The 27,695-nt window shown below is 40.2% G+C and overlaps 1 protein-coding gene, 1 long non-coding RNA gene and 1 other non-coding gene across 6 annotated transcripts in view; 1 reads left to right on the top strand and 2 right to left on the bottom strand.

Annotated features, from left to right (window-relative positions):
- Positions 1 to 3,275, bottom strand: part of SRSF7 (serine and arginine rich splicing factor 7) — an 8,662-nt gene extending 5,387 nt beyond the window's left edge. For 2 of the 4 annotated variants that reach the window (XM_057558142.1, XM_007167137.3), the window contains exons 1-5: positions 3,123 to 3,275; positions 1,896 to 2,076; positions 1,447 to 1,623; positions 500 to 574; positions 299 to 409 (exon numbers count right to left, since the gene is read on the bottom strand). In XM_057558142.1, coding sequence (XP_057414125.1) covers positions 299 to 409; positions 500 to 574; positions 1,447 to 1,623; positions 1,896 to 2,076; positions 3,123 to 3,150 — 572 coding nt within the window. In that variant the 5' untranslated portion in view covers positions 3,151 to 3,275. The remainder of the gene's footprint in view (positions 1 to 298; positions 410 to 499; positions 575 to 1,446; positions 1,624 to 1,895; positions 2,077 to 3,122) is intronic. The other 2 variants (XM_057558143.1, XM_007167138.2) reach the window with 1 other exon arrangement.
- Positions 3,266 to 27,695, top strand: LOC130709372 (uncharacterized). The gene is made up of 3 exons (XR_009009897.1): positions 3,266 to 3,705; positions 20,165 to 21,068; positions 27,584 to 27,695. It is a non-coding gene; the product is annotated as an uncharacterized LOC130709372 (long non-coding RNA).
- Positions 5,619 to 5,691, bottom strand: TRNAE-UUC (transfer RNA glutamic acid (anticodon UUC)). The gene has a single exon. It is a non-coding gene; the product is annotated as a tRNA-Glu (tRNA).

Here is a 27,695-nt window from a genome sequence, read left to right as displayed (position 1 = left end):
TCTTTTAGTGCTATTATCATTTACCTATACAACAGATATAAGCTGACTCCAGAAGTTTCCAACATGTTTACCCAGAGTGTTCACTGGAATGATTTGAGGATTTGTGCTTTGGACCCTCCTCTATCACCTCTGTAACAGCCCTTAAAATCTTTAGTTGGGCTTTTCTTCATCTTGACGTGTACACATTCAACGTTTTCCTGAAGCATTCCATGTCAATTAGGTCCTTAAGATACTCCACTGCTGTCATTAAGACGTGACAATCCAAATACAAATAAGGGGAAAAAAAGGTGCTACATACTGGAAATACCTCGATCCTTTTATAGAACCAGACCTAGATCGTCTGAGTGAAGCTGATCTTGATCTACGAAGAGACACAGATCTTGATCGCCGAGGAGATGCTGATCTTGACCTAAAAATTAAATCAAAGTTGTTTAAGTCCACTTCCAATTAAAGTTTTTTTTATTTCTTGTTAAAACTTGAATTAAGCAACATCTCTCACCTCCTTCCCCTGCTCCTGCTGCGAGAGCGAGAGTATCGCCTACCTCTGGATCTTGAATGTGATCTAGACCGTGACCTATTTTTCAAGTCAGAAAAAAGCAAAATGTTAGATGGCAACTCCTTTTTAGAGTTCGTGTGTCTCTGCTGAAATCAAATCTCAAAACTATTTAAACTTAGTGTCTCATTTGGAAATAAACTCTGGGCCTATTACTTGTCTTTTTTTTTTTTTTTTTAAACTACCTAAAAAAAGATTTGTTAAAAGCTCAATTACATCTTAGAATTACATAATATAAAACACTGTAAGGTGTATTTAAAATAAACCTTGCAAGTTTGCAGGTCGACCCTCTTTGGCCCATGGTCTAGTAGATCTAGACGATCTAGAAGTATCTATAGCCGATCGCTGCATCTAGATGTTTTCTTCAATCTAACGACGATCAAACTGACAGCCAAATGAGCCAGGTGAGGCTTGATTGACGCAAGAAGATTTTTCTAGTTGGGAATGTGGTCAATCTGGTGTTCCTCTTTCTAAACCGGAGGGGGCCCCAATTGTAAGCCAAATTTACTGTTACGGCGATCACCGTCTCAAATTTTCTGCCCTTTAAAGAATAAGGTGAAGCTAGGTGTAGATGACTCGAGGGGATCTGGCCTCTTATGCTGATCACCTCAAGGTCTAGGAGGATCTTAATTGTCGGATTTGCAAGGCGCCTCAGCATGATATCATAAGGCTCGTGACATTCTGAATCAAGGCGACTGACTCAAACGAAGAAACCTGAAAGGTTTTGACCAGGTTGATTATTAATACATTAACATTTAATTAAACAAAAACTGTAAAATACACCTGTACAATTAACATTCAAGTTTATAGAAAAATACTAGTTTCTGCCTTGCTAATAAGAAAATTAACTTGATTAACCAGTACACCAACCACTCCTTTATTAAAATAAATACCTGCTTCTTCTTCGGCGGCTATAGCGATGACAATCATAAGCATAATGTCCCTTTTCGCCACACTCATAGCATCTATCATTGGGATCAAAGGGACGTCGGGCAGGTGGTCTATCAAAACGAGATCTCCGAGGCATGCCTGTTGATAGTTCAACTCTCACTCGGGAACCACAAATCACTCTATAAAAGAAAAACAATGAAATTCTAATGCTTTAAAAAACAAACAAACAAACACGTGACTCCTATATTTAGAACTTTCCAAGCACTCTTTCTTTGCCCTCACAAGCTTCAGCTATACCTTTAGAAGCCTTTTAAACTCCACCTTTGTTCCCCAGCTCCTGTCTTCATAAAATGACTACCTATTTATTTAAAATCTCCAGACAACAGAATCCAAGCTTCGCACAGGAATATTCTCACGAACACTTAACTTTCATAACCGACATGTTACTTACTTCCCATCCAGGCCTCGCACTGCATCTTCTGCATCTCTAGGGTCTTCAAATTCCACAAAGGCAAATCCCGGAGGATTTCTGGCAATCCACACAGTTCTTAAGGGACCATAATAACTGAAAGCCCTTTCTAACTCTCCTTTGCCAGCACCAGTTCCCAGGTTACCAACATACACCTTGGTTTCTGTTTAAAAACGCAAATAGAAGAATGCATGTTATGAAAAAACTGGCTTAAGTTTGAATTCTTTGCCTTGAAAGAGTCCATCCTTAAGACTGCAAAGCATGTTTAACGCTCTCTCAAGGATTGACTTTAGCCTTAAAACCAACAAAGTCCGTACATTTCTGAAAAGCTAAGCGTACGACAAAGTTCTTAACGTTCAAAGGGGGGGGGCGTGGAGGGGAACCTCCAAAACACAAGCACAGCCGCGTGGTAGGACACTCCGAGGCATGGGGCGGGATCCGCCCCGGCCCCGCCCCCGAGGCCCGGCAGGCCCAGGCGCGCTAGGAGCGCGCGCGGCCGGCAGCGGCAGCGGCAGCGGCAGCGGCAGCGGCAGCGGCGTCGGCGGCGAGCTGGCCCCGGCGGAAGCCGGATCGGGAGAGCGGGTCTGCGCCGGCTCTCGCGGCAACCGCCCCAGGCGCAGGCTCGCCCACGACTCCAGGTCCCCCGCCCCAGAGCATAAATCGCGCTCGAAAGAGCTACAAGAGAAAAAGACACCGGCCGCCAGACCTAAAGATCCTGTTATGTTTCCACTCCCACTCAGGAGTCCGACCGACTGACGAGACCGCGCAGCACGAAACTGCCACAGTTTTGTTCAGTCTTAAATTCACTCCTTTTACGGCTGTGACCACATCTGTCCGCCAAAGTGGCGGGAAAGCGCCAAGGAAATGCGCCACCATGGTCGTCAATGTGCGCAAAATGGCAGCCGAGGGCGGGGGGGCGTGGGGAACGGGCCGGCGGCTCGAAGAAGGGCAACAACGAAACAGGGACCGAGGGCTAGGCGGGAGACGAAAATGCCCAAGAATTGATATCAACCCAGGCACAGACCTACCCCAGCCACCTCCTGTCCTCCTTCGATACCCCGCCCCTGCCGTCTCTGGCTTCGTATGGTGTACGCCGAAGCCGCCATTACGCACGCGGAATAACCGTCTCCCAGCCGCCGCGCCAACCTCACGGCTCTAAAGACTCACTACACCCACAGCAACGTTCCTCACTGGCTCCTACCCTCTTACCTCCTCCGTACCGCCCGTAGCGCGACATGATGACTGGCGTGCGAGCTCAGCTCTTTCAGCTCGCAGCGCCCAGAGATCGATTACTCCAAAACCTACACCGAAGACTCACTCGCCAACGGTCCCGGCAGCACTACGAGGAAAAGCCTGGGTTCGCGCTTATATATGCGGCGGCTGGGTTTCTTTGCGCATGCGTCGTCTCGACGTTCTGCGCGGCACAAAGGAGCTGGGCGGAAACAGCCGAGAAGCGGCGCGGAGGGAACTGAAAAGGCTAAGACGCGAATCACTGGCGGAGGGATACGTTCCCATGGCAACGCCAAGGGCTCGCCTGTAAACCCGCCCCCTTCCCTTTCCCTGTGCCCTCCTCATTTTCCTCCCTTCTCCGTCCACGCTTTCGTTTTCACCAATCTAGGAACCCTCAGCTCTGGTATTCTTACTACAGGTGCACGAGACCGGGCTTATGAAAGGCTGTAAAATTTAACCGCTGATGTTGCAGCCGTCGCCGCCTTTCTGCTGGGGGACCCGGCCTAGACTGGTACTCATTGATCTTCGGGGCTCGTCAGAGGTAATCGGGAGTTTGGCCAGGGTGAGAACTCCATGAACCCCGCCGTTGTGAGTAGTGGTCTCGGCACCACAGGCCTCAAAAGGGGTGACGCCCTCAAGGGACCGCCCGCCCTGCATCGACCATCCAGCCACTTCAGAACCAGCCATCAGTGTTCAGCAACACGGTCCGAGTTCTTGGAGTCAGGAGGACAAAGGAATAGAGGGTGTTTTTCCCCCCTGTTCTATTGCCCTAAATCCTTAAATCATTTTGGTAGTGGCAATTCTGAAATTATTTGCATTTGAAGCAGAGTATTTGTGGTTCCTTTCTAGTGCTTTCTGCTTTGTATTGTAGTACCACATCTCGTCCACTAATACTCAGATCCTGAGGACGAGGACTTTCTTAAGTCGTCTGAGTAGCAGCCTTGCTGCTCAGCCGCTCTATATATTCAATAAATGAAAATCTTTTCTTTGTTAGAATCAATTAAAAATCCAGTTTCAACTTTATACAATGTATTTGCCAGGTACCAACTCTATAAATACAGATTTAACTTCTTTTTTTTACCATCCATTAAAAAAAAAAAAGACATTACACTATAAATACTTGGAATACACGAGTTGGAAATATTCCACAAAACAAGAGGAAATTCTTAGGTATTTGTATTTTTATTTTTTCATCTGCTGTAACTTAACTTGGTATGTATAGGTGTGGGATACAGAGTATAGGAGAAAGGGGGCTTAGTTAAATAAGCATGTATTCAGGTAAAGTATGAATTCTCTCAGAGTAATGCTGCGAATTTATATTTTTTTCCATAATTTTTCAAATTATGGAAGAAATTGGTCTATTTCAAGAAGACCTCTAGTAAGAAAATAGAAGTTTATAGTCTGTTATATTTGTTCTCCCTTATTTATTTTTTGTTGTTGTCTGCTTAACAGGGTTTTTCTTAAAAGGATTAAAGAATAAAGATCTTTTATATACTCCTTTATATATTCTTTATATAGAAAGAGCATAGGTACAAAGTGTAGGTAACTTATTAAAAGGTAGTGCTTATTATACCACATACCTCCTCATAGACCTCAATAAATATTTTTTGGCTCTGAATACAAAGTCTATTGTACAAAAGAGAATTTTTAAGCAAATAATAGTGTAAACAATAAGAAAAGCAATTGTCCAACTTACTACAAACTGATTTCATCACATTAAGGGGAAAAGGGTAAACCTCGACTGGTTTGCCTGCCTCTGTACCTAAGTATTATTTCTCTCTCATTAAAGGAGGGCCAGTTCTAGGCTGGGCTTTACTAACCTTGTTGCCATGAAAAAATAATAGTACTGTATACTACTTTTGTACACTGTTATACTGAAAACCCTTTCTCTAAGAACATGTAACCAGTTCTTTTCAGTAAATGTCAATCCAATCAGGGAGATTTTTTTGTACAGAGTTCCTGTATTCCTGCTGATTCTTTTGAAATCAGTTTCACATACATAAATTTCTGCCTCTAGAATTCTGGGTTAAATTATTGTCACATTTCCAGATTCAGTTTGAATGTGAAAGTTACTTAATTCAATTCAACAAATATCCTAATATTTCCTAATATCCATTGAATAATTCTTAAGTTTCTGTTGTTAAATATTGATAATATTATTAGTTTATGAAGGGAGGGGTAATTCTTTTGAAAGCTGCAGCTTTCAAATTTTATCTGCATTTCCTAGATTCACTATTTCCAGAGAAGCATTAAAAAAAATTCACATTTTATCTTACTTTATTTTTAGTTTCACTTTTAAGTCATTGTCTCCATTTTAGCTTGGATGTGAAAACTTTAAAACAAGAAAAACAACTTTAGACCTTTTGCACATGTATTACTTTTTAGTATAAAATATAGTCTTTATATTAGAATAGTATTACCAACAGTAGTTTTTTTTTGTTTTGTTTTTTTGCCTCAGGGCTTCCGGGATCTTAGTTCCCCAACCAGGGATTGAACCTGGGCCCTCAGCAGTGAAAGTGCGGCGTCCTAACCACTGGACTACCCGGGAATTCCCCCAACACTAGTCTTTTAATATGTATTTATGTATGTTCTGTGTATGTTTGTACTGTAGGTCAATCCAAACAACTATGTTCAACCACAACTTTCTTTTCTTGTTTCAACATTTCATACTCTTCTATTCCCTCTAGAATACTTTTAAATTCTGGGAAGGAAAAATTATTAGAGGCATGTTTATAAGTCTTTCATATTGTATAAAGAAATTAACTTCTCATTAGCCAAGTACTGGACTGCAATCAGTACTGAAGTATATGGGAGGAAGAGGGGAGCAACAGTTACAGAGCACCAGTGCTTTGACCAACTGCAAGGAGTAAACTAGGGAAAATTGTGATGCAAGAGTGACCCACTGATACAAATATTACCTAAATGGATGGTTTAGGCATGTAAAGCAATCCAGGAAGAGGGAGGCTTTCAGAGGAATGCCTGATTGTATTAAAAAGTGAGAAACTGTAACATTATCAAGCCCTGAAACAATCACTTGTGTTGTTCCTTCTCTAAAGGAAGAGTACTAATGAAAGGGACTTGGTCAGCTTGGTGTCTTAATTAGAGAGAGCTAGACTAGCTTAGACTTTGAGTTTAGCACTTAGCACTATCTTAGAAGGAGCGAACCTCTGTTATTGACCACCTCTCAGCTGTACTTAGAGAAATACCGTGCAAGACCATTGACTTGACTTTGATGTTTTGATAGTGAGCTACTAGTCCCTGGAAATGAATATCTTCTATTGTAAATTAATAAAAATAATTTTAGTTCATAAATCCTTCTCTTAGGAGAAATGGTATAGTGTAATGATGAAGAGCATACGCTTATGGAGTGTGGCAGAGTTGGGTTGGACGGTTAAATAGCTGCCTACCCTTGACCAAGTTTTTTATCTCCTGATACTTCAGCTTCCTCATCTGCAAAATGGGGTTTAATAATGGTACCTGTTTCAGAGAGTCGTTGTTAGGATAGGATGAGGTAAACCAAGTATATAACATTGCACGGTGTCTAGCACACACTGAGTGTTCAATAAATGTTAGGAGGAGGAGGAAGAGTAGCAGTAGTTTGACTAATCTTTGTCAGTTGCTAAAAATTTGATATGATCCAGCGCATGGACGATATTGAAGTTTCATCAAAGCTGGGGAAGAAACTCTGGAACGTGGTAGTGACCAGCCTTAAGTGGCCACTCCTAAGATGTCTTTGTCTCTTCACTCAATGACTTCAGTAAGGGAAATTGTCACTTTTCTTCTTTGACCCAGTCCACATAGAGAAAAATAATCTGGCACATACAACGCAAAAACTCAGAAAAAGAAAGTTTCTTCATGAAAAGTAAATCCCCAGGAATCCCAAAATCACATGCTGAAACGTTCTTCAGGGTTCTGTGCAACGGTATTTTCCTGTGGAATAGGGAGATATGTGTTCAGGAGCAATGTGGAAATTGTCACTTTTATTACAAAATTTAGTCTTGGAAGCTAATATCTATGAGATTAGGTATACTTAAAAAAACCCAAAAAAACAAATAGGGAATTCTCTGGAGGTCCAGTGGTTAGGACTCAGTCCTTCCATTGCTGGGGGCCTGGGTTCGATCCCTGGTCAGGGAGCTAAGATCCCGAAAGCAGCGTGCCCAAAAAAATAAAACAAATTAAAAAAAAAAAATTTAAGCAAATAAAATCTACTTCAAACCTTATGACAAATGGATACATACACTGTAACTCTCAAATAGATAATTAAGTTAAAACTGCATATGAAAGAAATGGCTTGAAATTCAGAGATAGGAGGACTTTTGTTAGATCACTAGTCTAACCACCTCATTTTTCAAATGAGACTAAGACCTAGAATTGCAGCATGATGAGTGCAATGTTCCCAAATCCTGCTACAAAGACTGTCAGTCTGTCCGAACTTCGATGAAAATTTCTCCCATCTCAGAAAAATATAAACTATTGCCAACCACTCTTTCTTGGGAAAAACCATCCTTTATTCTGTGACTATGTCTTTCTTTTTTTTTTTTTTTTTTCTGGTAAAATGCTCCTCCCCCCAATTTTTTTTAAATGAAAGGATGCTGAGGATAATTTTTTTTTAATCTCATGTGTTTTTGTTTTTGTTTTTTAATTTTATTTATTTATTTATTTATTTTTGGCTGCGTTGGGTCTTCGTTGCTGCACGCGGGCTCTCTCTAGCTGCTGTGAGTGGGGGCCACTCCCCGTTGCGGTGCGCGGGCCTCTCATTGCGGCGGCTTCTCTTGCTGCAGAGCACGAGCTCTAGGCACGCGGGCTCAGTAGTTGTGGCGCGCGGGCTCAGTTGATCTGTGGCACGTGGGATCCTCCCGGACCAGGGCTCGAACCCGCGTCCCCTGCACTGGCAGGCAGACTCCTAACCACTGCGCCACCAGGGAAGTCCTCGTGTTTTCTTGATAGAAAAAGTTTGTCCCCTCCATCCCCCCAATTTTTTCAGATCTATCTAGTTCCCCAAATTCAAGAATCTAGAATCTCTAGTAAAGAACAAAGCATAACTTTACCCCCCCAAAAATCAGACAGTAAGAAAATTTTAAAAAGAAAAAATGTCTAACCTTACCAAAAATGCAAATTAACACAACATGCTATTTTTGTCAGGAGTGCAGTGAAATTGGCACTTACACTGATGGGAATGTGAAATAATACATTTGAGGGGGTCAATTTGGCAATGTTTTAAAATTATTAAATTGTACGTATATTTTGGCCCAGCAATCTTATTTCCTAGAATTTATTCTAGAATTAATCATAGATATACATAGAGATTTTTTTTTCTTTTTTTTATAATCAATTTTATTTATTTATTTATTTTTGGTTGCCTTGGGTCTTCATTGCTGCGTGTGGGCTTTCTCTAGCCACGGCGAGCGGGGGCTACTCTTCATTGCGTTGCTCGGGCTTGTCATTGCAATGGCTTCTCTTTTTGCAGAGCACGGGCTCTAGGCGCGCAGGCTTCAGTAGTTGCGGCACGTGGGCTCAGTAGTTGTGGCGCACGGGCTTAGTTGCTCCGTGGCATGTGGGATCTTCCCCGACCAGGGATTGAACCCGTGTCCCCTGCATTGGCAGGCGGATTCTTAACCACTGCGCCACCGGGGAAGTCCCTGCATAAAAATTTATATGCAAAAATGTTGGTAGGATCTTATTTATAATGTTAAAAATTGGAAATAGTTTGAAAATCAAACATAAAGGGATTGGTTAAATGTTATGGCACATAAATTGGTTACATATATTATGGCCATTAAAAACCACATTGTATAAGACTTTAATGTCAGAAAAATGTTAATGGTGTTTAGTTAAGTAGGAAAGCAGATTTCAAAACAATGTGCATGCACAAAATAATTCTGGTTTTGTAAAAATAAATCATTAATAAAAGTAATTTAAGTTTTCTTGTTTTATTTTTCTGTATTTGACAATTTTCTATAATTTTTCTTTTTAAAGTGAGAGGCTTGGAGACAGAAGAATTCCAAGTTTGAACTGAGAATCACTCTTTAGTAGTGTTAATTGGAACATGTGACTATACTTGTCATTCTAGGCTCAAGATTTCACAGAAGAAAATGGAGGTTTTAATGATGCTATCTGTGGGTGGGTGGTATTATGAATGTAGTTTACATGAGTTTTGGTTATTTTTTAATTTTTTTCTGTTATGACCTGTATTGCTTATAATAAAAAATTAAATGTAATCTTAAATATAAATATCTTAAGTGGAAGTAGTAACGGGGAAATTAAACAGGATAGTTAATATGGGAAGAATCTAGCATTAATGTGTATACTCCCAAACTGTTAACCGTGGTTGCCTCTGGGAAGTGGAATTTGGTTGAAGACAGAAAGGAGCCTTCATCGTTTAACTGTACAGTGTAGTCTTCTGTATTGTTTGAAGATTTTGTGTTTTTTTAAGCAAATATAGTACTTTTGTAATAGTGCTTCAACATTATAATATGCCCTTCTCCCACACTCTCTATACCGTTTACTCACCTTTATTTTCCTTCATAGCTCTTCTCACCTCTGACCTCTTCATTTATTCTGTGAGAGTCTCTCACAGTGTGAGATCCACAAGGGCAGGGACTTTGTTTTACTCACTGATACATTCCTACTGTCTGGCACTGTGCGTGGCCTATAGAGTACTAGTTTCTCAGTAATATTTGTAGCATTAATGAATTCTACTAAGAAACTATTTCACATGGTTGTTGATCAATTAATATTTACAAATGATTTTCCCAAGGTTATACAGCTATTTAGGTCCAAATCTGAACCTCTGATTCTCTCAGTCCATACAGCTTTCTTTTGAGCCACACTGCCTCCCTAAAAGTAACTTGTTTTGGCTTTTTTTTTTTTTTTTTTTTAATTTATTTATTTATTTATTTATTTATTTTTGGCTGTGTTGGGTCTTCGGTTCGTGCGAGGGCTTTCTCCAGTTGCGGCAAGCGGGGGCCACTCTTCATCGCGGTGCGGGGACCGCTCTTCATCGCGGTGCGCGGGCCTTTCTCTATCGCGGCCCCTCCCGTCACGGGGCACAGGCTCCAGACGCGCAGGCTCAGCAATTGTGGCTCACGGGCCCAGCTGCTCCGTGGCATGTGGGATCTTCCCAGACCAGGGCTCGAACCCGTGTCCCCTGCATTAGCAGGCAGATTCTCAACCACTGCGCCACCAGGGAAGCCCCTTGTTTTGGCTTTTTATCAACTCAGAGTTGCAGTGAAACATTTGTTTTATGTTATAAAAATGTGCCTGTGAAACCTACAGATGTACTACCATTTTTCTCTAGGACACCGTTGGTATTTAAAGCAACAACAACAAAAACTCTACTTTATCCTAGAATTTTTAAAATTATTTTTAAATTGAAGTATAGTTGATGTACAATATTATATAAGATACAGATGTACAATATAGTGATTCACAATTTTTAAAGGTTAAACTTCACTTATAGTTAATGTAAAACTATATTGTATATTCCCCATGTTGTACAGTATATCCTTGTAGTTTATTGTATACCTCCCCCCTTTTCTCTCCCCACTGGTAACCACTAGTTTGTTCTCTGTGTCTGTGAATCTGCTTCTTTTTTGTTATATTCGCTAGTTTGTTGTTATTTTTTAGATTCCACATAAAAATGATAGCATACAGTATTTGTCTTTCTCTGTCTGACTTATTTCACTTAGCATAATGCCATCCAACTCCATCCATGTTGCTGCAAATGGCAAAATTTCATTCTTTTTTGGCTGAGTAGTATTCCATTGTGTGTGTGCGCGTGTATGTGTGTGTGTATCACATCACATCGTCTTTATCCATTCATCTGTTGATGGACACTTAGGTTGCTTCCATATCTTGGCAATTGTAAATCCTGCTGCTCTGAATATTGGGGTGCATGTATCTTTTGAATTAGTGTTTTTGTTTTTTTCAAATATATAGCCAGGAGTGGAATTGCTGGGTCATATGGTAGTTCTGTTTTTAGTTTTTTGAGAAACCGCCATACTGTTTTCCATAGCGGCTGCACCAATTTACATTCGCACCAATGATGTACCAGGGTTCCCTTTTCTCCTCATCTTTGCCAACATTTCTTATTTGTGTTCTTTTTGATGATGGCCATTCTGACAGATATGAGGTGATATCTCATTGTGATTTTGATTTGCATTTCCCCAATGACTAGCAATGTTGAGCATCTTTTCATGTGACTGCTGGCCATCTGCATTTCCTCTTTGGAAAAATGTCTATTCAGGTCTTCTGCTCATTTTTTAAATTGGGTTGTTTGGTTTTTTTGATGTTGAATTGTATGAGCTGTTAATATATGTTGGATATTAACCGCTTATCAGTCATATCACTTGCAGATATTTTCTCCCATTCAGTAGGTTGTCTTTTAGTTTTATCAGTGGTTTCCTTTGCTGTGCAAAAGCTTTTACATTTAATTAGGTCCCATTTGTTTATTTTTGCTTTTATTTACTTTACTCCAGGAGGTGGCTCCAAAAAAATACTGCTGCGATTTATGTCAAAGAGTGTTCTGCCTATTTTTTTTCTTTTTTTCGTGTGTGTGTATGTTTGATCACTTCTTGTTTTTTTTTTTTTTTTTAGTTTGGTTATAGTTGTTTTACAATATTGTGTTAGTTTCTACTGTACAGTGAAGTGAATCAGCCATATGTATACATATATCCCCTCTTTTTTGGATTTCCTTCCCATTTAGGTCACCACAGAGCACTAAGTAGCGTTCCCTGTGCTATACAGCAGGTTCTCATTAGTTATCTATTTTATACATATTAGTGTATATATGTCAATCCCAATCTCCCAGTTCGTCCCAGCCCTCTTCCTCCCCTTGGTGTCCATATGTTTGTTCTCTATGTCTGTGTCTCCATTTCTGCCTTGCAAACAGGTTCATCTGTACGATTTTTCTAGACTTGCCTACGTTTTCCTCTAGCAATTTTATGGTATCTGGTCTTACATGTAGGTCTTTAATCCATTTTGAGTTTATTTTTTGTATATGATGTTAGAGAATGTTCTAACTTCATACTTTTACATGTAGCTGTCCTGTTTTCCCAGCACCACTTATTGAAGAGACTGCTTTTTCTCCATTGTATAGTCTTCCTCCTTTGTCATAAATTAATTGACAATAAATGCATGGGATTATTTCTGGGTTCTCTATTCTGTTCCACTGATCTATATGTTTGTTTTTGTGCCAGTACCATACTGGGTTTCTTTGAGTTTTTTTTTTCTTTGTTTATTTATTTTTGGCTGCATTGGATCTTTGTTGCTGCGTGCAGGCTTTCTCTAGTTGCAGCAAGCAGGGGCTACTCTTCGTTGCGGTGCGTGGGCTTCTCGTTGTGGTGGCTTCTTTTGTTGCAGAACACGGGCTCTAGGTGCGTGGGCTTCAGTAGTTGTGGCACGTGGGCTCAGTAGTTGTGGTTTGTGGGCTCTAGAGCGCAGGCTCAGTAGTTGTGGCACACGGGCTTAGTTGCTCCGCGGCATGTGGGATCTTCCCAGACCAGGGCTTGAACCGTGTCCTCTGCATTGGCAGACAGATTCTCAACCACTGCACCACCAGGGAAGTCCCTGGGGTTTTTTAAAAAATTAATTAATTAATTAATTTAGTTAGTTTGTTATTTGGCTGTGTTGGGTCTTCATTGCTGCATGTGGGCTTTCTCTAGTTGCGGTGAGCAGGGGCTACTCTTTGTTGTGGTGCATGGGCTTCTCATTTCGGTGGCTTCTCTTGTTGTGGAGCACGGGCTCTAGGTGTGTGGGTTCAGTAGTTGTGGCTCATGGGCTCCAGAGCACAGGCTCAGTAGTTGTGGCTTGTGGGCTCTAGAGCGCAAGCTTAGTAGTTGTGGTGCACGGGCTCAGTTGCTCCACGGCATGTGGGATCTTCCTGGACCATGGCTCGAACCTGTGTCCCCTGCATTGGCAGGCGGATTCTTAACCACTGCACCACCAGGGAAGTCCCAGTACCATAATGTTTTTTGTTTTTTTTTTTTAACTTTGGGTTTATTTATTTATTTATTTATTTATTTATTTGTGGCTGTGTTGGGTCTTCGTTGCTGTGCGAGGGCTTTCTCTAGTTGCGGCAAGTGGGGGCCACTCTTCATCGCGGTGCGCGGGCCTCTCATTATCGCAGCCTCTCTTGTTGCGGAGCATAGGCTCCAGATGCGCAGGCTCAGTAATTGTGGCTCACGGGCCTAGTTGCTCCGCGGCATGTGGGATCCTCCCGGACCAGGGCTCGAACCTGTGTCCCCTGCATTGGCAGGCAGATTCTCAACCACTGTGCCACCAGGGAAGCCCCAACCATAATGTTTTGATGATTGTATCTTTGTAGTATAATCTGAAGTCAGGGAGTGTGATTCTTAGCCTCTGTTCTTTTTTCTCAAGATTGTTTTGGCTGTTTGGGTCTTTTATGTTTCCATACAAATTTTAAAATTATTTGTTCCAGTTCTGTGAAAAATGTCACTGGTATTTTGATAAGGATAGTATTGAATCTGTAGATTGCCTTGGGTAGTATGGTCATTTTTAACAATATTAATTCTTCCAATCCAAGAACATGGTATATCTTACCATCAGTTTGTGTCGTCTTCAACTTATTTCATCAATGTCTTCTAGTTTTCTGAATACAGGTCTTTTACCTCCTTAGGTAGGTTTATTCCTAGATATTTTATTCTTCTTGATGCAATGGTAAATGGGATTGTTTTCTTAATTTCTCTTTCTGATAGTTCATTGTTACTATTTAGAAATGCAGCAGACTTCTGTATATTAATTTTGCATCCTGCAACTTTACTGAATTCATTGATGAGATTTAGTAGTTTTCTGGTGGCATCTTTAGGATTTTCTATGTATAGTATTATGTCATCTGCAAACAGTGACAGTTTGACTTCTTCCTTTCCAATTTGGATTCCTTTTATTTCTTTTTCTTCTCTGATTGCTGTGGCTAGGAATTCCAAAACTATGTTGAATAAAAGTGGCAAGAGTGGGCATCCTTGTCTTGTTCCTGATCTTAGAGGAAATGCTTTCAGCTTTTCACCATTGAGTATGATGCTTGCTGTGGGCTTGTCATATATGGCCTTTATATGTTTACTGTGCTGCCAGATATTTGGTATTGGTTTTGTTTCTCTGGAGAACCCTGACTAATATGGTATATTATACCATAAACAATTTTCCAAGTCATTAAATATTCTACAACCTTATAATATTTGCATAGTATTCCATTGTATGGGTATCCTTTGTTGTAAGAAATTTAGATTGTTTTCATTTTTTTATATTATAAATAATGCTGAAGTGTATGCAACTTGTATAAATGCATATCCCTGATTATTTCTTTAGAATAATACCATAAGTGAAATTACTGGATCAAAGAGTATAAAAAAATATAAAAGCTTTAAAACATGTTGCCAGGTAGCTCTCCAAAAGGGTTATAGCCATTTATACACCCACCAAGTAACACACAAGGATATTTGGTTCTCTGCACCTTCATTAATATTGGATGTTATAAATTTTTTATCTGCCAAGTTTGATTTTTTAATGGATATTTTTTTCATTTGTATTTTGTTGATTTACAGTGAGATTGAACATTATGCTCACTGGCATTTTGTTTATGTCACTTGCTGATTTTTCTGTTGGAGTGTTTCTTCTATCTTACTGATTCATAGGAACTCTTACCATATCAAGGACTTCAGTTATTTGTGTTCACTGTTAAATTTTCCAGACTCTTATAGTTTTTTTCAGAAGCTTACATTTCTAATTGATATGTAATTGACATATAACATTGTATAAGTTTAAGATTCATAAGTTGATTTGATATATTTACATATTGCAGTGTGATTAGCACTGTAGTGTTAGCTAACATGTCTATCATGTCACATAATTATCATTCCTATTTTGTGGTGAGAACAATTAAGATCTAGTCTCTCAGACACCTTGAAGTTTATAATACAATATTGTTGACTCTGATCATTATGCTGTGCATTAGATCTCCAGGATTTATTTATCAACCAGTTGCAAGTTTATACTCTTAAACAACATTTCTCCAATTCCCCTACCTCCCATCCTCTGGTAACCACCATTCTACCCTCTGTTGCTACAAGTTTAGCTTTCTCTTTCTTTTTTTCAAATTTTTTTAAATTGAAGTATAGTTGATTTACAATATTGTGTTAATTTCTGCTGTACAGCAGAGTGATTCAGTTATACATATATATAAATATATACATTCTTTTTTATATTATTTTCCATTATGGTTTATCTCAGGATATTCAATATAGTTCCCTGTGCTAAACAGTAGGACCTTGTTGTTTATCCATTCTATATGTAGTAGTTTGTATCTGCTAATCCCAAACTCCCAATCCATTCCTCCCCCACCCCACCTCCCCCTTGGCATCCACAAGTCTCTTTATGTTTGTGCAGACTCTTACAGTTTTAACAGTTGATTGATTACTTCATCCTGAATTTATCTTAGTATATGTGAATTGAAAACTGTTATAGCCGTGTGATAAATATTCATTTAGGTTAATGACTAAGTGCCAGTCATTGTACTCTGTGATGAAGACAAATATAAAAGATGCAGTCAGAAGACAGACACTTGAAAAAATATATATATCAAGTGCTGTGATAGAGATAAGCACAGGGCATCATAGGAACAGACAGGATGTTCACTTATCTTAGACTGAAAGAAGAAATCAAGAGACCCTCACATCTTCTACATCTCTGCTCAAATTTCACCTTATCAGGGAGGCCTTTCCTGGCTCCATATACTAGCAAGTACCTCACACCTCATCCGCCTCTAAATTCTTTATTCTGTCTTAACCTGTTTTATTCTTCTTCTAGCATATATCAACAGCTGACATGCTATTTATTCATTTATTTATTGCTTTTCTCCCCCATCACGATGTCCCTCCCTCATGTCTCTTCCCTAAGAAAATTAATTCCATGACAGCAGGGTGTTTGTTTGTTTGTTTGTTTTTAAAATAATTTTATTTATTTTTGGCTGTGTCGCATCTTCGTTGCTGCGCGCGGGCTTTCTCTAGTTGCGGGAGCGGGGGCTACTCTTCGTTGCAGTGCACAGGCTTCTCATTGCTCTTGTTGCGGAGCACAGGCTCTAGGCGCGCGGGCTTCAGTAAGTGTGGCACGTGGGCTCAGTAGTTGTGGCTCGCGGGCTCTAGAGCGCAGGCTCAGTAGTTGTGGTGCACAGGCTTAGTTGCTCCGTGGCATGTGGGATCTTCCCGGACCAGGGCTTGAACCTGTATTGGCAGGCAGATTCTTAACCACATCGCCACCAGGGAAGCCCAACAGCAGGGTCTTTGTTTTGTCCACTGCTGTACCCCCAGCGCCAAGAATAGTGCTTAGCATGTGGAAAGAGCTCAGTTAAGTATGTACTGAATGAATGACTGGAAGGAAGACTCTTCTGTGTTAGTGGAAGAGATTTTTCTTATCTTATCCTCCCTTCACCTGTGCTCTGTGCATCCCCCACTACCTCCTTTTTATTGAATTGTTCCTTTCTGTATCTTCAGCCTTTCCTTCTCTACCTTACTCGAGCTCCCTGTCTGATCTTCCTGGCTCAGCATTAGCCTTTCCTAATCACTAGAGTGATCCTTCCAAACACAGATAAGCAGATAGAAGTAAAGAAGGCATTTCAGATAGAGCATTTTTTTTAAATTAATTAATTAATTAATTTATTTATTTATGGCTTTGTTGGGTCTTCGTTTCTGTGTGAGGGCTTTCTCTAGTTGTGGCAAGTGGGGGCCACTCTTCATCGCGGTGCGCGGGCCTCTCACTATCGCGGCCTCTCTTGTTGCGGAGCACAGGCTCCAGACGTGCAGGCTCAGTAATTGTGGCTCACGGGCCTAGTTGCTCCGCGGCATGTGGGATATTCCCAGACCAGGGCTTGAACCCGTGTCTCCTACATTGGCAGGCAGATTCTCAACCACTGCGCCACCAGGGAAGCCCCAGATAGAGCATTTTAAGCAAAAGAATGATAGGAGTATGATTCTGCCTCTATCACCAAAAGCTTTGGGACTCCCAAACATAGCAGTCTGCACCATAAATCCCATTTAAAAATTTCAGTAAGCACCTACTATATTCCAGGCTTTGGGGGGATGGGTATAGAATAATATATTGAATATTTACTATATATGCCAGATATTATCCTGACTGCTTTTCAAGTATTAATTCACCTAATTCTCCCAACCGCTTTTTTGGTAGAAGTACTATTATTCCCTATTTGCAGATGAGAAAACAGAGGCCAAGCAAGTGGGAGAATCAGGATTCACACCTTAGCAGCCTAACATCACAATCTTTGCATTTTACCATCTTATAACCTTAGGGATAAGCCTTGTTAAAGAATTATGCCGGGGCTTCCCCAGTGGCGTGGTGGTTGAGAATCCGCCTGCCAATGCAGGGCACACGGGTTCGATCCCTGGTCCGGGAAGATCCCACATGCCGCGGAGCAACTAAGCTCGTGTGCCACAACTACTGAGCCTGTGCTCTAGAGCCCGTGAGCCACAACTACTGAGCCCGTGTGCTGCAACTACTGAAGCCCATGCGCCTAGAGCCCGTGCTCCACAATGAGAGAAGCCACTGCAATGAGAAGCCCTCGCACCTCAACGAATAGTAGCCCCCACTCGCCGCAACTAGAGAAAACCTGCGTACAGCAACGAAGACCCAACACAGCCAAAAATAAATAAAAAAATAAAAATTTTTTTAAAAATGAATTATAAAATAAATAAATAAATAAATAAAATAAAGAAGTATGCCCAGGGTGATTTGGAGGACAAGAGAGAGGCACCTCATTCAACAAAGTAAAATTGCCAGAGTTTGGTCACTGATGGATATGGGAGGAGAAAAAAAAGAGTCTACGGTGAATGATGGCGTCAACCATCTAGATAGGAAATACAAGAGAAGGAGGAGGAGGAGATGGTTTCGGGAGTCAGCAAATAACATCCCTTTTCCTTCCCTGAGTTCAGAACCAATGAGATATAGATGCAAGAGTGAGGCAGAAGGAAATCAGAACATGACCTTTTTGACTGAATTGATAGTTACTGTGACTTCAGATGTGCTGCCACGTGGGCTAACTTATGCGGCCACCCCTTAATGAAACAAATTTACCCACCTGGTCCCACATGTAGCTGGAGAGCAGAAAACAAACTCTTCCTGTTTTTTGGTTTCAGACTTTGCACAGGCTGTTTCCAAAAGAAGGAATTCAGAAGGCATAGAGGGACACTTCCCTAGTACCTTCTATCAACTCCCAGCCAGAAGTAGGCCCACCAGCCAGGAGTATTTCTCTAGCAGAAAAGTCTCCTTATGGGAACATTAAGAATAGGGAATAAGGGGGTGTGAGGGAAATAGGGAGAGGTTGGTAAAAGAGTACAAACTTTCAGTTATAAGATGAATAAGGTTCGAGGCTCTAATGCGTAACATGGTGACTCTGGGCGTAGCAAACCTAGCAATTACGTAGCAGAAAGATAAGTTCACAGCTCGCTTTCAAGAAATTCCTAGAAAGATGTATGGGCACCCGAATCCATTTAGCAACCATTTATTAATGCCTACTTTGTTCAAGGGATTGTACTAGAACTGGGATATAATGCTGAATAAAATACAAATCATGCCTTGAAGCTCCAGGCCAGTGGTGAAAGCAGGAGTATAAATAATTACAATACAGTGAGATAAATAGTAATAAAAATATATACAGCATGCCATCAGGGTGATTATGCTGACAGACTTAGGTAAGGTTTCAGAAAAAGTAAAATTTGAGCTGTCTTCACTGGGGAATAGGGATTCTAGGGAATATAATTTGAAACCATTAGGCCAGAGGAAAGGAAACTTTGTCCTTGAGTTAAATATGGCCCTCATCTAGGTTTCTCCAGCCAACCTTAATCTAGCCACTACTGCAGTCCCAAGAATAATTTTCCTCTTAATGGGCTTCAGAGCTTTTCCACTCAGAGCTGAGCCTTTTAGTTAAATGTGTAATTAACTTAGCTTTTCAACGAATAGTGATTACAGTTGCTAATACTGAAACATAACTAAACCTTAAGGTGTAAAAACAAGCAATTTTATTAAAATAATATCTTCAAGACTGTCCTCCCCCATTAATGTTTTCTCATATATAACTTATTTTCCCTCTGTTTTCTCTCTTCCCTCTGTGTAAAAACCTGCATCTCTTCTGCTTTTCTCTCTTTTCCTTTGAATGTTCTCCTCTGTTTTACTTTCCCCTCCTGTCTTTTAACATATAAAAATACAGAATTAAAGTATATTTTAAGCTGTATTTGTAATTATTGTTAAACATTGTGAAATTTACTATTGAAGTATTTTGTCTGTGGTTTCTATTTTTTTTTTTGCAGTTTCTATTTTTACAAATAGATTAATTGAACCTATTGTATTATTATGAATATATTAAGTAGCTTGCTAGTTGGAATTGGTTTTCCATTGTGCCCACCCTCACCCCACCTTCCTACCAAGATGCTATAGTAACGCTGTGATCAAAACTATTACATTTGAGTTCTTTTCCTAATTGCAGCAACGCGAGGAAATCTTTCTAGTTTACACAGCACTGTCCATGTCAAGAATCCTATACAACTAACCGTAATATTTTATCAAGACCTAGTTTTCTATGAAAATATGTACAAGCACAGCAGTGGTACTAAGAATAGCATGGGGTGAATTTTTAATTCCCATCATATTTAGTCTTTGGTCTGGACAACTTACCCCTTCCTCCAGTCTTAACTAGAGACCTATGCAAATACATTCTTCTTTCCCGCCAGATTCTTGCCCCCAAGGTCTTCCTGTAGAGAATTCCCTTTCTTTGTACAGCTGTCATAGTACAGTTCTACAACACAAATACACAAAAGAATGATCTTATGAAAATGATAGTCTGGAGGGATGGTTAACAAAAGAGGTCTTCGGTTTACAAAGGATTTGCTTCCCAGTGTTCTAAAAGAGCATGTTTTCTTTAGTACATTCCAGATGATTTGAACTTTTCAGAAATTCATCTTCTAGGTAAATAAAATTATCTTTTTTCCCCCTTTGTCCAACAGAGATGAGAATATCCTAATGCTGCACCTCACAACTATTAGTTTGTTTGCCTCTGTTATAACAGCAACACTTCAGGCTGCGGAAGAAGTGACCCCAGTCAGGAGAGCAGAAGCTATACCCTCATTGCAGCTACATCACTCCACTTCAGATATTTCTCATTTCTAAAGGGGGGAAACAAATATGTCACCCTCTGAATAAAAGAGAAAATAATGAGGATGGCCTTACATCATTTAGTAAGGGAGAAAATGATAAGGAGGACAAGTTCGAAGATGCCTATGAAAGTATCCCCGCAGCAACAACAATGGATCTAATATCTTCCCTGGAGGAATGCACAACTGGATTGTATTTATTTCTAAATAACAGATTCTCAGATGCCATACATCTCATTTATCCATGGTCGAAAAACAGCATGTACCAGTCCCTAATTTATGGTATCCTTATGGTCGTCAAGGCCTTCTTGACTTTTGATCCACAGGAGATAGAAATTGGGATGACTGCCACAAAGGAAGCCTTGAGAACCTGTAATAGTTTCCGAAGAAAATCTAGGATGATGAGTTTTTCTCGTCTAGTGAATAAGCAGGGAATAAATGCTATCAAAGAAGAGGAATTGCATGCAGAAGTCTGCTATGCTGCGTGTTTGATCTTGAAATCCACTGTAACGTTTATACAGGATGACAGTGTGCTTCGTTTTCTTAAAAGCAGGATCAACGTTGTAATTTAAGTTACCAAATATACAAAGACTGTCAGCGAGTATTAACACAGATACCTAATTACCAAAGTAAAACTTACAGACACCTGGTTGGAGGCATAAAATTTGGACTTGGAGTATTCAATTTGATATTATCACTTGTGCCACCAAAGACACTTAAACTACTCAATGTTGTTGGATATTCTGGCGATAGAGAGGTAGGCTTGACTTTGCTTCATGAGAGTGCATCTGAATCCCATATAAATAATATCTTAAGTGTTTTGACTCTATTCTTTTATTACAATTATATCTCCGTAGCTTTTGGTGTTGAAAAGAGCCACAGTTCTGCTGTAGAGAATCTCTCCCTAATCTACCTCCAGAAATTTCCAAACTGTGTCATACTTAATTTTTTTTTTTTTTAATAGCTACTTTATTTATTTATTTATTTTTGGCTGTGTTGGGTCTTCGGTTCGTGCGAGGGCTTTCTCTAGTTGCGGCAAGCGGGGGCCACTCTTCATCGCAGTGCGGGGACCGCTCTTCATCGCGGTGCGCGGGCCTTTCACTATCGCGGCCCCTCCCGTTGCGGGGCACAGGCTCCAGACGCGCAGGCTCAATAGTTGTGGCTCACGGGCCCAGTTGCTCCGCGGCATGTGGGATCTTCCCAGACCAGGGCTCGAACCCGTGTCCCCTGCATTGGCAGGCAGACTCTCAACCACTGCGCCACCAGGGAAGCCCTATTGGCTTTTTATACCAGATAAGATATCTTCCCCTGTGTGATCAGTGGTATATTTTACCCTTTTTCATTAGGAAGCTCAAATATGGGCCTATAATTTGCCACAGAATAGAGAAGAAAGAGGCCTCCCTTCCACACACACATAAACCTTTTGAAGATAATTGGAGGAGGACAAGAGAATAGATTCACTGGGTAGAAAAAAAGAAAAGATTAGGTTGTAGGCAGGAGAGTTTAGTTACCGCATAGCGCTCTCTTTAGTTGCCCTCCGTAAGGTGTAATTCCTCTTAAGATCAGCTCTTCCACATCATTAAACTGCTTGCATCTACCCTGTTGCCATTGTTCATGGGCTAAACTGAGAGTAAACAGCAGCTGTAGGAATGGGGCTTTGCATGGCTTTACCTGCTTTAGGGATAAAATCAGTCCCTAATTTCCAGACCATTAATTCTGGCTGTGTGTATCCTCCTTGCAGTCACCCTTGGAGGTAGAAGTTGCTGGGAGAGTTTGCTTTGCCAGAACACATGGGTGGAACACATTAACTTAATGCTTTGGGTGTCCAGACAACCAACTGGAGCACAATGAAGAGCTGGTATTTTGGATTTAGAAACTCTTACTTTGCAAAAACGTGTTCCTCACTAATTAAAAATAGACTTTTAGGTGAACAACTATACTTGAGTTATTCCGCATTATTTAATTAGTACGGTATAGTGGTTGAGAGGGCAGGCTTTGGCCTGATTGCCTGGGTTTGTATCCTAGCTCTGTCACTAACTAGCTACGTGGCGTCGGACTTCTGTGCCTCAGTTTCCTTAGCTGTAAAATAAGGGTAATAATAGTTCTGATCTCATGGCTTTTCTGTGTTCATTAGGGTTGAGTCAATATGCATTTATTATTACTACTACTAGTAGTAAGGATAGTAATACATTGTAATCTTCAGTGCAGAGGATTTAAATTACTTTCTTGAAAAAAGCAAAGGTCCCTTTGTTACCTGCTTTGCCAATCTAAAATTTGACCTGTCAATTTGCTTATCCTGTTCTTAGTTTATCTTGGTCACTTATGAAATAAGTAACTCTCTGCTTAAATTATGGTTTTCTGTTTGTCCCAGCTTGTCCCCAAAAATAGCAAATTTATTAATTGGCTAAACAAATCTATGTTGACTGCCTACTATATGCAGGTATTAAACAGGGTACTGAGGATATAAAGATAAAGCATGGTCTCTCTCCTGAGGACTTTATTAGGGAGATAAATTAGAAAAGGATTTTGTTGGGGTGGAAACACTAGAAACAGTTGCTTAAACAGAGAGGAGTTTATTTGTCGCAAACAAGATAAATACAAAGGTAGGCAGTTCAGGTCTGCTGTGGCTCTTTTTCTTTTATTTTTCCGTGTGGCATATAGGCCTTCTCATGCATCTCTCCTTGTGGTGGAAAGAGGCTACCTCACCTCCAGGCAGGCTGGAGGAGAAATGGTTGAAGGACCAAAAAGGCTTTCTCCTTCTTAGGAGACTTTGCCTTTTTATTTCAGAAGGAACAGCTTTCTTAGGGACCTCCATGTATATCCCACTGGCCAGAAGCATTCATACGGTCACTTCTACCAGCAAGGGAGGCTGGAGATTAAGTTTTAGTTTTCAAGCCTCATTAGGAGGTTGTGGGAAAGGACTGTGAAATGAACCAACCTACAGTAACTGCCACAGCACACATGTGAATAACAATAAGCTAGAAAATGGTATCAGAGGGGCACAGTTGAAAAGGGGGCAAGGCAACAACGAGATCAAGAAATCACCTGGAGAAGTCTGTATGGAGATCTAACGGGAAATCCTGCAACTGGCATTTCCTTGAAGTTGCTACCCACAACCCAGGTTCTGGCCTTTAACTGGCCCAAGAGTTGACTAGACACATTGAGGCTGATTCTCACCAAACTCACCAGAGATTAAGGTATAATTTCCTCTGCTAATTTATTCATTTGTAGTAGGTACTATTCCAGAGTTGAAAACTCAATTTCCTGTAGGAATCAGGCAGGTAATGTAAACATATGAAAAAAAACAAAACAAAACATATGAATCAGCCAAGTGTAAAACAATAAAAGTGGTGGAAACTAGTTGTGAAGAAGAGAGAGAAAACCTATCAAAAGGCTTTCAAACTGAAAGACAAAATTAAACACTGTGCAGATATTAAACCTATCTGCACTTCCTGATAAGACTTTTTGGCCCTAGTTTGTGACTTCTGGTCTATGCCTTTCTATTGACTAGAAAGTGTTCATGTTTCTGTCTCGAGAACCATCTCTCCTGATAAACCGTGTACCTAGAAAACCAGTAGAGGAGTCACAAGGCAGTCTGGTGGGCATGGAATCTGAGTATAAGGAGGCAGATAGTTTTAGAAACATCTATTCCAGGCCAGGGTGAGACTTCATGAATCATCCATTCCCCACAATATGCATACATCTCTGGAAAGCCCCTGCCTTCCAGATTCAGGGTCTCTAAGAAATACCTCCCAGCCATTTGCTTGCTGACGTTCCTTCTTCTATGCCTTCTGCCAACCCTGGGTTACTCAGTCCAAGTAGGATACAATATAACTGTTCCCATTTACTAAAATATAGTCCCATTCCAGTCCTGCTTCCAGAGGGTACAACAAACTCACTTAGTTTGGAATTTGGTCATTTCCACATTCTTGGTTACCCAGATGATATAGATGGTCTCCTTGTGCAAATGTATCAGATCTAATCACACCCATTTTATTTAATGTTGAGGGTTAGTTTATAAGAGCTTGAAGGAGGTACCTCACTATTGCCTTCCTGTGTCATAAACACAGATATAGGCCTATTGAAGCATTTTTTATTTAATGATGAAATTTTCTTATCTAATTTAGTAGATAACTATTTGGAGGCCTGAGATACTTGAAAAGTGAAAAGGAAGAGGAAGTTATGAATGAATAAAAGAACAAAGAGAATTTCTGTTAAAGGCCTAGTGTCAAAGTTCTCAACATGTCCTTGCCCCCAAACAGTCACTAAATCCTTTGATTTCTCCTTTGAAATATTTGTTGAAGCTATTCTTTTTTTTCCTCTCTTTTTCATTTCCACTGCTATCAAATTACGCTAGGACTTTATTATTTCCTGTCTGGACTACTGCAGTAGTTCTTAGGAACTCAGTACTGAACATCCTTTTTTGTTCCAAGGCAATTCCAGGGAAAAATTAAAATGGTTAACTTCACTTCTGTTTTCAAATAAAAATAAAGTCTCGGGACTTCCCTGGTGGTCCAGTGGTTAAGACTCTGCACTTCCACTGCAGGGGGTGCGGGCTGGATCCCTGGTGGGGGAATGAAGATCCCACATGCTGTGCAGTGCAGCCAAAAAATAATAAAAATTAAAAAAAAAATCTGTGTAAAACACGTACATCTTACCACTTAGATTGATTACTTGGTTAAATAAGAGGAACTCAATGGGAAAAAAAAGGCACTGATTTTTAGCCATAAAGTTATTATCTGGGCATATTTGAGAAACAATGGTACAGAAGCAGTTTTCTAAACTTTTATGCCTTACATTTGTTTAGTTCTTTAGGGTCCCCAGAGTCTGTTCAAATCATTTTTATCCTAGGAAAAAATTCTATCTTCACTCTACTGCCAGGAAAACAGATCTGCCCTCTTTGTGGTAGACAGGGCTGGGTAGGGCTAGGCTGGGCTGGGCTGGTCCGATAATAAATCAATTTGGAGACGCTGCCTCCCAAAAACTGACTTTCCATTTGGAAAGTGGTTCTGGAATTTTTTCCGCCTAATACCACTGCTTTGTTTTAGTAGAAAGGCTACATTTTACATAAAGTTGTATGCTGTATATGCTCTATACCTCCCTATTTTCCCCACATCCAATTTCTCTGCATCCTTTTTAATACACCAATTTAACCATATCATTCCATTACTCACATATCTTCCATTGTCTTTGGTCTGTTTATTCACTCATAAAAATGAGTTAATATTTGAAAGTTCTTAGAATAGTGCATGGCACATATTAGGTGCTATATAACTTAATAAAATATAATTTTTATTAAGAAATAAAAATTCAATTCAAATTGAGTATCTTACTATATACCAAGCAATCTGCTAGAGGTGGTGTATATGGTAGTAAATAAAACAGACGTGGCCCCTGCCCTGAGAGTTTACAGGGCTTTCCTAAGTGACTGTGTATGTCTCAGTCATGAAAATTTAGCGCTGACAGGATCTTAGGTCATCTAATCCCATGTTTTCATTTATGGATGAGGAAACTGAAATTTAAGAAGGCAAATGACTTCCAAAATCATACAGCTGGTAGGAGCACAGTCAGGTGTGCAGGAGCCAGGACACTACAGGATTTAACCAAATTGAAACCAGTGTTGCTAAAACCCCCTGTCCACTGTTCTTCAATCCAACCCACACCTCCCTTGATCAGGTTCTGTATCCCATAGACGCAGAATTTTTTGTGGGTGTTTCTCATTGCCTATAAATCAAGTTCAAGGGGTACGTGTTTAAAAAGCTTTTCTAAGAATGCCTTCCCCGCCTCTTCACATTTACTACCACCTCCAGGTAGTATGCTAGCTTACTTGGTTACAAGTACAAGAAGACATTATCAACTCCCCAAAGGCAAAACATTCTTACAATTAGTTTATTAATTCCTAGTTCTCAACAGAAAGCGTAGCATGTATATGTACACAATATATGCTTGATGAATAAACAGAGATAAAGAATGGATATTTCTAATGGGTTCTATTTATTGAATGAATGAAAAAGCAAGAACACAAAAAATCTTGGGCCAAAATGACCAGGGTTATTTTCTTCTGACCTTACCTTTCATGAAATATACTCAATAAATTACCACTCTCACCCCCACTTCATTTTTTACCTACTTTTAAGACTCAACACTGTGAACTGAAATTTGTGATAGTTTAGCCAGGGCAGGGCAGGTTTATCTTTGCACTATGATAAAGTAAACAGCATAAGACTATTGACAATGTTTTTAACTTCTGATTTTCCTCAGGGAATTTAAGAAAAATTTCTTTAGAATGTCTTTCTTACTAAACTAAATGTGCTCCAAAATCTAAAATAAGCAGTTTTGGTCTTGGCAGAGGAAAGGGTTAAATGTGAAGGTTTGAGAGAGAGGTAGATCTTAGGAAGGAGATGGATGGAGTGGGTGGGGAAAGAGAGGGAGAAGAGTAGAGAATGTGAGAGAAGAAGGGACATCAACTGGAGATGAGGGAGGCTCCAGGGGGACCGAGAGCAGGAGTTGACCAGGGAAAGGAAGTGCCACACTCTCTGAACTCAGTGAGGACAGGCTGCAGGAGAGGGTCTTTCTGAGAACTTGTGTAAGGTAATGCGCTGGACTCATTCTGTTAGGAGTCAGTGATTTGTATCAGTGGATACTGGGAATGAGACTTTAGTTTACTTAGGAGCCTAAAGGGAGAGGGGAGAGAAGGGAGGGAAATGGCCCTGTCCCACTCATTGCTTTACAGGGGGTAACTTTAAGCTTGAGGCTAGCTTTTACCTGTAGAAAACAAAGGCCAAAGTCTTTCATTCTGCAGTATAGATAGTAGGCTTAAAATGCAAATGACCAATTGTCACAAATAGGTTGTATCTCTTTTAGACTGAATTTTTATGAGTTCAAATATTTTACTTCACAGTACCATAACAATAATAACAACTGCTATTTATATTAGCTCTTTGTAGATTTATAGAGGACTTTAACTGATAAGTTCGATTTTGTAGATTAGATGGCAAAATCTAATCTATGAAAGCCACATTAATATCATAAGCTAATCATTCAATGAGTGAAGGTTTGGGGAAGGATTATTTGAAATGATGACATTAAGAAACAATAACTTCAAGGATTATATGCAACTCAAATCCCAAGTAGGGAGGGGAAAGAGGATTAACTGTCGGTGTTTTCTGTACAGTGGTTTGACAGTCCTCTAACTCAGTTTTTGTAAATCTCCCTTGGTGTTCACATTTGCAGGAATTCAATCAACATTTACCACCTTGTACCATTTTTCAGGATCATAGTCCGGAAAAAATTCTGGACCATGCCAGAAGCCAACGAAGTACTCCGGTGACCAGAAATCTGTGGTGGAAGCGAGTCTCTTGCACTTTTCCACTCCCGCGTTTAT

This window comes from Balaenoptera acutorostrata, chromosome 12, assembly GCF_949987535.1.
Source record: "Balaenoptera acutorostrata chromosome 12, mBalAcu1.1, whole genome shotgun sequence".
In the NCBI taxonomy this organism is placed as follows: domain Eukaryota; kingdom Metazoa; phylum Chordata; class Mammalia; order Artiodactyla; family Balaenopteridae; genus Balaenoptera; species Balaenoptera acutorostrata.
The sequence above is the reverse complement of the archived record's forward strand: the minus strand, read 5'-3'. Positions and strand labels throughout refer to the sequence as shown.